We start from the raw sequence: 12,034 nt of genomic DNA, 5'->3' as shown, positions 1-12,034 counted from the left end.
AAGAGTGTGTTTTCACCGAGCCAATGGATGCCCTAAACTGTGACAACTGAAGGAGAGCAAGTTAAATAACCAGTCACAGATATATCAATACAACATAGGCTACATTATGGTCTCATTTACACTCAGAATTTACTGCTGAATCCCAGTAAATATAACAACTGCATTTACATGATAAGATGAATAATTAAAACATGAGCTCACACATGGACACACCGGCAGGACAGTTGCCCGTAGCAACTGTAAATCAAATGCCAGATTCCAGGAATGATTCTGCACTAGCATTTTTATGGATCACGTAGATATTGTTGAATATAAAACACCTCAGACTTGAATAGTTCGAGCCATCAAAGAAAAATAAACTGTTTTACTTTGTGCTGACAGCAGCTGAATAAAAAGGCCTCTGATCTCTGCTCTGCCATTAACTATCAAAATAATGAGTGCTGGGAAAAATCTAGGACATTACCTTGACAGAATATAGGACATGATACGGCTGAGAGGGAGGGAAGAGGAGTTTGGGAATAGAACTGATTCCATCAGCCCATACGTGGAATACACACTAAAAACTGAAGCTGCTGCAAAAAACCATTGAAGAAGCTTCATTTTTTGCTGTAAGGTACTTCAGTTGGCTATATGAGTGATTGCAAATATTCTTAATGTTTCTTTCATTTTTTGGTGGTGTACTCAAAGGTTGTCATGTCGTATCAAGCCATGAAACATTGATGATTCTATTTAGAACCTTCATTTCTAAGAGTGAAGGAGACTGTTCAGTTACGTGTGCATTGCTGAAGAGGAATAAGAGGTAGGTGTCAATATTTAATTTTGTGTTCTCAGATCCTGTGAGCTGTGTTGATCATGCCGTATATTCATCAAATTTCTCTGCTCAGGACAACCATGCTAGCGTCAGACCAAGCTCCGTTGCCTAGTAACAAAAGTCACTGGGCATAAGACAGTCCTACAGTGTGGGTTGTTATTAAACCTCAGCAGTCAGAATAGCACACACTTAACTCTGGGAAAGAATTATAGTCATCAAATTATGTAAAAATGTAAAAAAAAAAAAAAAAAAAAGTGTTAAAATGAATATTACATCATTTCTGAATGATAATACAGCAGATAAATCTAACATCTTTTATTATCGTACAGTCCTGTGACTAATTTTTAAAAGATGGTCTAGATGCATAATAATGCTGCAGACATGAAAACAATACAAACATGAATTCAGAAAATGTGAAAAAATAAATAAAACGGAATATCAAAATTATAAAAAACTTGCGCTTTAGTTAATAAAATTCTTTGCTTTTCGTGATGCAGAAGTGAATGAAAAAAATATAGCTGAAATAGAGTTAAAAAGTTACATAAATTCCAGTTTTTTAAATAAAAATAATGAGCCAGCGTGATTTTTCAATGCAACCGAATCTTATTATTTAAACTAATTATTAAAACGGAAGAATTCTGTGAGAATAACCCTCATTCATCTCTGTTCACAGTTTCCTTTCCTCTAAAGTGTTCTCAGTCTCAGGGGCCTGTAGTTACGAGTGTTATCACTCATATTCATGACAGTGCGAATGGAATTAATGAACAGAACGCAAGGTCTGTCTTACAGTATGACTGAAAGAAGAAAGACAACATCTCCTGCCTCCAGGCGACTGAAGGGGAATTTTCTTCCAAATCTGGATGAATTAATGACTCTCTGCTCGACTTGCCAACCAATGGGAACTAATACACGGGCTGCCTTATCAATATAGAACATATTTACAATTACATTTTTAACAGTTTTGTGATGAAATGGCAGACTTTTTTGTTTTCTAAAGGTCATTTCATAGCTGTTTTACACATAAATTATTGATATTATACAAAATTACAGCATGATTGGAAATGACACATACATTTATGTTCCTAGTTTTCTTTGCACATCACTAATAATCTGCAAGAATTATAATTTACTGTTACAAAATAAGCCAGTCTTCCTTCTCAAGCTTGACTAAATGTTCAGAACAAAGTGTAAACATTTATCATACAGACATTTTCACCTCAAATCCTCATACATAAAAATGTGGATTATTTGCTTTTTTTTAACTCAAAGTAATACAAATGCAATGCAAAATGTTTCTTCACAGAAAATCACAGAAGCTTTGAGTCTTATCAGCAGCACAACAGCGGCTCAGACTTCGTTCTCTCAGGTTGTGTTTTTACTGAACAGCATGCACATTAGCATCTGGTTTTAAGAAAACGTAAACATGTTTTGTATGTCACAATGTATCTGAAGCCAGACACACACCTTTGTTTCTGAAATTATCTGAATGCATGAAAACAATGTCTGAGATTTTTATTGCTCACTTTTTGAGTATTGGAAAAGCACATAGAGTTAAAATGAAGGTCCAAGTTAAAAGAATACATCAATTAAATAAAAGTTTCTAAGGCTTATTCAAAACTCTATGAGATATGGGTGCTTCCTCAGCACTTTTTATGGTTTTGTCCTGAAGCGGGCAACACTATTGGCTGTAGGTCACATATGTGCAAAGGTTATGTTTAAAACCATTCATCAAGGTCTGCTTTTCAGCGGGATGTGTTGCCAGATAAGAGCAGGTAGGCGAAACTCATGTCTTTTACAAAATATATGAGTTTTTAAGTGGGAGCACATAGTTTCACATAAGAAAAATGATCCGGGAAATGCATGTAGAAATCCATAAATTGACTGAAGCATATAAGATAGGTAAATCATAGTTAAAGGAATAGTTCACTCAAAAACTCTCCAAATCCGTTCCTATGAAAAAACAAGCCTGAGGTTGAGTACATTTTCAGAAAATGTTTATTTTTGAGTGAAATATTGCTTGAAACATTTTAAATTGCAAACTGGTCACTAAATATTCTGTGTACAATCATGCCTTCATTTGCTGGTGTTCGATTAATGTAACTAATGGATTAGATAACAGTTTAATCTATTTATCCAGTGAATATTTAGAAACACCTTCACCAGAAATTCATCCTCTAAGAGCCCAGTAATAGAACACAACTGTATGGGCTTAATACGCTGATGTCTGTGTATCACAGGGCCTCAGCTGGTGTGTATGTTGTAAGTGGTGTCCCATGGGAGTTTGGCACTAATGCAGCTTCTCCACGTGCTGCTGATTGGTGGGTTTTAGTTGGTTCTGAGCAGCCATTCTGAACACCCTGCATGCACTCAGTAATGACAGAGGTTAAGGGTCAACACTGAAGACACTGCCAAAGGATAGATGCAGTACAGCAGCAAGCTCAGCACGCTAAAATGAACACTATCCATTATTCTTTCTGATCGACTAAGGAGGTTCAGTCACATCTAAACACTATATTTGTGGTCAATATTTATGACCTATATAGTGGATTTCTTGTCAGATTATTGTCAGATTTGGTTTGGATTCTGAGAGACCCTGTGACTGCTATTATAGCTCAAAAGATATGCTTAATATTGAAAGTTGTTTCTTCATGGCTTTTTTTTTTCAATTTGTGAGAACTGTTACAAGTATCCTGCCAAAAGTGTGGTCTTAGAGACCACAAATAAAAAACACGAATAAATGCAAAAATATTATTATGCTTAGATTTTCTAACAGGTGTTACACTACTGAACATTATTTGTTTTCTTTTTTGCTTTTTCATTATTTTTGCTTAATGCTTTATTTTATTTTATTACAGTGTTTTATCATCAAACAGTAGAATATATATATATATTTAGTTTGGTGGGGTTTTTTCTGCTTAATATTTTCTTTGATATTTTTCAGGATTCTTCGGTGAAGGAAAACACAGCATTTATTATCATTACTGTTATCACATTTTTATATCATAGGGGTCTCTGAAATAAGAGGAAAAAAAGGAAAAAGGAAAGAATAGAATTTACACTAAACACATATTTCTGAACACTAAATTAATATAAATCAATAAGCCCCATGAAGCCATGGTTTACAGTGAATCTATAACAGCTAGGAGGTGATATAAATAACTATAACAGCTAACCCCCTCAGCTGTTGTAAATTCACTGTAAACCACGGCTTCACTGTCCTTATTGCTTTTATAAACAGTTATTCCATATACGTAGTAAGGTTTCACAGAATAAAACAGAACAAATAAAGTGTAATGGTATAAATAATAAGAAAAAAAATATTCTTCCACCAAACTATGTAGTTCCTCAGAAACTTTTGGAAAAGTTTTGGTTCCAACACACAGAAGTAAACAAAGGTGTATGTTTGTAGTGTAATTCACAACAGCTTCGAACATGGCTCAACCAACAGAATCAAGGACCAGAAGTATCCATTTTATAATAAACAATTGTTTTGTACAGAAAATCCAAAATAGTCATAGTCCAAATGTCAGTCATATAAAAGATTTATCAGTGTTATTAATAGAATATTCTACTTATGCGTATGAAACGTATAATCAAACATAAAAGTTAGTTGAAACACAGTGGTTGAGACAGCTCATCAGTCTGATCAGTTGTAGTTTCAGGTGTTCAGTCTGAGTGAGCCGAGCCGTTTGAATCCCACTGAGCCCAACAGCACAGATAAAAGACACCGAGAGCAAGTGGAGCTGAGTGACAGACAGACGAAGAGACACTATCAGTGACAAGGTTCACTGGGGCTAATGCTGGCAGCACGGAAGGACTAAAATAGAATAAAAGACTGCTTTTTAACAAGGGAATATTTTATAGGAAATCACAGGCACCTAAAATCAACAGAGAAAAAGAGAGCTGTCAGAAGAGCGGGAAGGGCAGGAAGAGAAACAGGACGAGAGACAGAACGAGTGTCAAATTTCTCCCTGATGCATGTCCAGGTTGTCAAACAGGAAGCAAGGTTTGGATGTCACGGATCGCTCTGTGGGAGGATGTGACGGCTGATTCTCATGCAGTCAGTGTGTGCATTACTCTTTCTCTGTATGCTGGGAGAACTATGGGAGAGGTGTACATGCATATTTAATTTAACATACAGTTGGAATGCATATTTCTTGAGAGAAACAGTGATATTATAAATTGCAAAATAGAATTTAGGAATAAGAATATAATGTTGTCAACACAATCTATGATTCGACTAAGGGAAATATTTTTATAGTAATCTCAATGCTTGTGTATGGCAATGGATCAGTATAATCTAATGCAGGTGTATCATGCTGTTTAGTTTTGGTGAACATGAAGAGAACAAAGAAAATCAATATTTGGGAGGACTTTATCATTGACCGCTCTCTCAGTCTATCAGAGATAAAGCAGGTTCAGTTTAATGAAAAATCCTATGCAACTTCTAAGAATGACTAGAAAGAACTACTTTCAATTGCATATATGAATTTAGATCAAAAGTGTGTGTTGTTTAAGGGGAAACTCAGAGAATTATATGCAAATGCATGCATTTATTAATTATACACTGTAAAATAAGCTCAACCTACATTACCTTAACTTCCCTAATAATGTTTTTGTTTTGTTTTGTTTGTTTTTGAGAATAAAACATGATCACAATAACATTACATCTAATTGTAAACTGTAACATGAATGCAAAGTTTTATTGTAAAGTATGGCCCTGATTCCTTGTTTGGTTTTTTGCAGGTTGTGTCTTGAGTGTGGCCACATTGTGCATCTGTTTCTCTCTCCAAAATCCTTTTCTCCTCTTTTATTCATAACCTGCAGGGAACAAACCACAGGGAGTCTCTATGTTCACAGACACTAAGGAAAAATAATGACAAAGAAAGAAGGACTGAGATACAGAGAGGGAGAGAGAGACCTATTCTGAGGTCTGAAGGGATTTTGCTCTTATTTGTTAGTGATTTGAGAGATACATAACAAACAAATCCAAAAAAAGGGGGAAAACAGAGAGACTGGTTCATTTGGTTTAAAAAGAAGGCATGGGAAGCTAAATTCTCCTTTGCTGACAGATGTGAGAGCTGGCAGTTCAAACTGAATGCATTTATATTTGATCCAGAAAAAAAAAGAAACAGTCAAAATGTGATATTCACTTTAGAACACATCAAAACAGCAAAGCTCATAGCATTTCAAACTGACATCCAGATATTCACATCCACAGCATTAAGACAATTGTCTGGCTTTGGAAGAGGTTCCAAATATTGAAAATGGGTTTACTTAATCTGAAATTAAAGTTGGTTAACTGGTAATTAGCAATAGTGCACATTAGTGATGGGTACGTGCTTCGCAAAGCTTCATAATATTTTGCGTTTCCAAACAATGGGATACAGTGTGTCCATCGACCTTCCATTGCTTTGTTTATGCAATAACTATTTGAAAATTAAATGGTTTGAAGATATAGTATAAGCTAAGTGATCTCAAGGAAGCTATAAACCATCGTCTAATTAATTGTAACATTTTATTTTTGCATAGTAACGCTACACACAAACATAAAATAATTAGCGACATATAAACCAAACTACACAAAGATGTGAAAAATGTAAAACACTACTGTTGTGTGTCCTTGCAGTGCATTGCAGTGAAGAACAGGAGTCTGTCATAGCTCTCGCACATACATGCATATGCACATACTGTATATACTGTATTTACTGTATGTACAACTGATGAATTTTCCATCTATATATCTATATTGAACACGCGGGCAAGCTTTATTTATAAAGCACTTTGTGCAATATAGATACAACAGAATTGCAAGTGAACAAATGTTTTGACACATGATCGCTGTGTGTAGGTCATCAGTAAATGTGTGGCATTAAAATGCCAGTTTCCCAAATTAAACAAAAGAAATGTTAGTTTTGAATGATGTGTGCAATGTACAGAACTGTGTTTAGAGCTTTGTTAAGTTTAAAGCATGTCATGTGATTATAGTTTTGAAGACTTGGTCTAAAGATTAGGTATACGAGTGAATGGTTTCTCTAAGTGGGCCTCTCTATCGCAGTTACATGTTCATGTGACGTTACATTAAGCATTGTGGTTAAAACAAGTGATTTTAAGCAGAAACACAGTTAGCAGCAAAAAAGAAGTTATTTCACTATATGTGCACACACTGAAAGAGCACTGTTTCTGAGCACTGTCAGAGAAGCGCGCACGTGAAGGCAGTTCTTATAAAGCACAAGAGCATTGTGTTCATTTTTAACACTTTACAGGCCTTAAACTGTTAAATACACACTTGTATGTGTCAAAATACCCGTCTTTTCAAGTAACCTCATAAACATAGTAATTTAGGATAAGTTAGTTTTGGTAATATTATTTAGTAATAAGTGAAAACAAATATCTGAGAAAGAAAACACTTGTGTAACAGTATATTGGATCCGTGCAGCTCTTAAAGTGACAGCAGTCTAATATTCCTACTGTCTGTCATTCATGTGAATCAAACAGCAACAAAGAGGAAATCTCTAACTGCTCTTGATAAAATAAATAAGAATTCAGTAAATTTAGGTTAGTATACATTTTTTGTGATACTGACGCTGGTGACAAGAATTATGAAATGTATATGGTATCAAAAATGTTGATATAATAAAGACCTTATTTAAAGCAAAAATAAATATATTTTTATATATATTGTTATCGTGAAATAAAATTACTCATATTGATATATAAGTTTAGTCATATCACCCATCTTTACATACTGGTAACAGAAAATTCCCTGATTTCTAATTTCTATGTGCAATGCTACATCAACAACATGAAAAGTATTCAAATGCATTCAATAAACTTCTGTTTATTTAAATAGATTGCACATGATTAAATCAGATTTCATTATTTCATTTTAATTAAGTAAATTGAGCAAGCAGCAAATTTATGTTAATTAAATAAATGCAGTATGAACATCTGTTTGTTTATTCCAGTCCTGATTCACAGGCTAGGTTGATTTTGTCACCCAGGGCATAAGGGCTAATGTCTTCTTCTTCTTTTTTTTTTTTTTTTTTTTACAAAATTCAAATAATTATTGTTGAACCTGAGTGGTCTGTGCTGAGACACGATTAAAGCCAGACAGGCTGTTGCACACGGCTGTCACAGTGTCTGAGGGTGATCACAATAACAATGTCTGGGAGTCACCGAGGCCAGAAGTAATAAAGGAGTGTGTCCATTTCTCTCTCTCTTTCTCCTTCGTGCCTTCCAGGTCAGAATTGAGTCCTAATTAAGGGAGAGGAAAGATAGTCTCAGTCTTTATTGCTGGACACACTCTGAAATGAACCCTTTTAAAACCTAATAGGGTCTTTTCACACAGCATTGCACACACTTGATTTAGAAAAATGGTTGTGTGTGTGAGTTTTTCACCCAGTTTGTATGAACGCTGGTGCTTATTGATGACGAAAGACTTCTTTATTACAAGAGCTCCCATCTGAAAACCTCAAGTGCAGTCAGAAAGCACACAAAATAGCCTCTTTATAGAGCATGAAACATAGAATTCACAGAGGAAACCACTGTTTATCAGCTAACCTTGAACATAATAGATACTCTTGAACCCCAGCTATCTGAAGAAATGAATGAACCATGAACTTGGTGCAGATTCATAGTTATTCTAAGCATTTAGCAAAACAAAGTCAATATGGGTGAAATATCTAAATAAATTTCAGCTAAAAATTAATATAAAGAACATGCTATATCGCACTAGCTTCTAATTTGCATAATAAATGATTTAACATGCATAGGCTGAATAATAAAATGTAGGTAATCTTAGCAAAACAGTCAAGACTCCTTCAGTATCTAGCAAAAGAACCTGACACAAGAAACCATAAATCAAAAATAATGAGAATGGTACATGATAAAGAATAAAAATTCTGCTTTTTCGCAGAGAACATTCTTAAGATCAGCTCAGATGTACACTTCATTCATTGATTCGATGTTGTACAGAATATTTTTCTTCACTATACATATGTGCATACATTATACTGTTAAAAAATTGGGCAACAACATGTATACTTTTATGAATTAAAAATCATTCAAACGTGACAGGAGGAAAAATATTTATATTCAAATAAACGCTGTTCTTTTAAACTTTCTATTAATCAGGGAATCCAGAAAAAAATTAGTAATGTTTCCACAAACACATTAAGTAGCACAACTATTTAAATTTTTTTATCAAAATAAGAAATGTTCCATAAGCAGCAAATCAGAATATAAGATTGATTTCTGAAAAATCATGTGACACTGAAGACTGGAGTTATTATGCAGGAAATTCAGCTTTGCAATCACAGGAATGAATTACATTTTAAAATAGAACAAATAAAGTGCATAAGCGACTTTTGAACTGTAGTATACATGAGCAAATGTATGCATTTGTGCGTCAGTGGGTGAAAGAATGTTCTATCCACGTTGCTCGTGTGTGTCAGTCTGCACGGTCACCTTATCCATTTCTTATTATTGAAAATGACACATGGAGACCAGTTCTCTGATATCAGTGTAACTTCCCTGTCCTTCACACTGTGCCTGGTCACAATGTGATCAATTTGCTGACATACTTCCTGTAACTGTTTCATCCAAAGCCAGAATGTCTGCTTCACTTAAAGGGATAGTTCATGTTCCTTATGTCTACTTTAGATAAGAAGGGAAGTTACTGCTCAAACCTGTTATTTCCCACCCAGGGGTTATTGCACTGGAAATTGCAACTGTATGCAGTATAAAAACCAAGAAATGCATCAAACACTTGCAGCAACTAATGTGACCTTTGGAACTGTCAGTGTTATTTTAATGACATAGCGAGAATTGATAGTGACTTCTCATTGGTGTGTGCATGACATTACACACACCAACTATCTAAATAATAATAAAAAAAACATCTAAAAAAAGCCCAAATGTGATATTTTAGCTTGAACTTTCTCTTTTGGCAACATAAAACATGAAATTTCACTTTTAATGAACGCCAGTGAAAACTCTGACCTTCATCAAGTCAACTGCACACTTGAGAGACAACACCAGCCTCCAATGAATATTCATCAGACCAGTACAAAAACAGTTCATTATTCACTTGTTAGTATGCTGTACTAGAATCTGCTCCCCTTTGAGTTAAAAATATTTAATTAATTTCACTGTTGTTTTGTATGGACGCACAAAAGTTTAATCTTTTTTTTAAACTGTGTTTCAAACACTTAATAATTGGAAAAAATGTGAATTTCTAAATGTGAATTCTGTTTGAATATATTTTAAAATGTAATTTATTCCTGATGACGAAGCTGAATTTTCAGCAACATTACCCTAGGATTAAGTAATTTCAGAAATCATTCTAATATGCTAATTTGCTGCTCAAGAAACATTTTTATCAAAGTTGAAAGAGTTGAGCTGCTGAAGACCGTTTTGTGGGAACCATGATACACCTTTTTGTTTGATGAATTCAATAGAACAACATTTATTTAAAATGAAAATCTTTTGTAACATTACAAATGAAGAGTGCCGATCTATCGATCACTTTTGATCAATTTAGTGTGTCCTTGCCAATTAAAAGCATAAATTTCTTTGTTTTGAATCCCAATGACTTTTATTCATACAAAAACAGACTTTTTTATGTGTTCATCTGATGAAAACAAATGCATACAGAGTGAGTAAATATCAATACAATTTTTACACTTTACTCTTCCTTTAAAAAAGTGTAACTGAAATCTTGAATCATCCTCAAGAATGATTCTATATAATATTCATTTTGTGAGAAATTTTGCCAGTAGACCAAAAACCTTTTTTTTTGTCATGTTTTCAACAATTAACCCTTGTGCACTTGATCCTCTTTGAAATACAAAGCACTGCTAGAAAGACAGAAAGCCATTACAGATCAAATCATGAACATTTAATCTGGGAGCTAAATTCCCAAGACACAACTGTTGATTTGAATAATTCATTATGCTAATTGTCTTGGTTTTTAGTAAATATACATACTCTCAGCAACAGAAGACTGATTTCCTCCAGCTGTATGCCTAGCACACAGTTTAAGTGGAAAAGGGATGTTTTGGCCCCAGAGTGCCTCATGAACTTCACATCTCACACGTCAGAATGACCTCAGGCTCCTGCCTGTCACCGCTGATGTGACACGGGCTGTCTCAGAAAACCACTGCCCTCTTTCCATACAGAGCCCTAAATTCTTCCTCCTGACAGAACAAAAGTTGACAGGACCAGTCAACTGATTCAATTATTACAGCATAAATGGATGAAGTGTGATTTGGAGTCAGTGGAAGTGTTAAAGTTGGAACTGTGATTTTATTTGCACAGCGTGGCCAGCTGTCTCTCCGAGCCTGACCAAGTTTCAACACATTTCATAAAGCCAGTCAACCTTGAACCGTTCAGTGGTAACATCTATGAGATCTAATTGGATTTTCTTACACACACAAGGAAAAAGTGAGAAAAATATATTTTTACAGTAACCAGACTGTTATCAATATGGGGTCAATATTAGACAAGGATCCTATATAATAGCCTACACGCTCCAGGAAATTCCTAATTAGAATTAACTGTTATTAAAAATACAGATGAATATCTCAAAGAGTGCAGAGACAACTAAAAGCTAACTATATAAACAATAAAGCAAATAGAATTGCATTATCTATCTATCTATCTATCTATCTATCTATCTATCTATCTATCTATCTATCTATCTATATCTGTCTATCACTTAACTGGTAAAATAGGTTGTTTCATTGCATGAACAGCAGCACTGATGCAGTTGTAGTCAGTAAATGTAAACAGAGAAAAACGAAGGTAGGCTACTCACTTTCATGCTTGGACGTTCCCCATGTGTGCCGCGGAACTCCGGGACTTTTGATTATTGCTCTCCCGGCGGATTTTAACGCATCCATGCTGGAAGGTGTCTGCAGAGCAGGTGCAGAGCTCTTCTTTGGTGCTCACTGTGGGAATGGGGAAAGTAGAGTAGCATGCAGCGAGTAATGGAGCGAGTGGACACGAGCAGCCTATAGACACCAGCTCACAGTCCTGTATCTGTACAGTAACATTAACCCTTAACTGCCTGACTGACTGACGGAGATCCACGAGCTGCTCCCTTCACACACAACCGCTGACATTTCATGACTGATCAAATGAGAAGAACAGTCCTTCGAACTTGGAGCGAACATATGGTCATTTTGTGACCAACGAAAACAAAGATTTTAACAATGTAAT

At 34.9% G+C, this 12,034-nt stretch overlaps 1 protein-coding gene across 3 annotated transcripts in view; it reads right to left on the bottom strand.

Annotated features, from left to right (window-relative positions):
- The window catches only part of si:dkey-71h2.2 (low density lipoprotein receptor adapter protein 1-B), a 32,755-nt gene extending 20,804 nt beyond the window's left edge, over nucleotides 1–11,951 (bottom strand). For 2 of the 3 annotated variants that reach the window (XM_052586957.1, XM_052586956.1), the window contains exon 1: nucleotides 11,631–11,951. In XM_052586957.1, the coding sequence (XP_052442917.1) occupies nucleotides 11,631–11,715 (85 nt within the window). In that variant the 5' untranslated portion in view covers nucleotides 11,716–11,951. The remainder of the gene's footprint in view (nucleotides 1–11,630) is intronic. The other variant, XM_052586958.1, reaches the window with a different exon arrangement.
- Between the last annotated feature and the right edge of the window lie 83 nt (nucleotides 11,952–12,034).

This window comes from Carassius gibelio, chromosome B20 (genome assembly GCF_023724105.1).
Source record: "Carassius gibelio isolate Cgi1373 ecotype wild population from Czech Republic chromosome B20, carGib1.2-hapl.c, whole genome shotgun sequence".
Classification (NCBI taxonomy): Eukaryota; Metazoa; Chordata; class Actinopteri; order Cypriniformes; family Cyprinidae; genus Carassius; species Carassius gibelio.
This window is presented reverse-complemented; position numbering and strand designations above follow the sequence as displayed.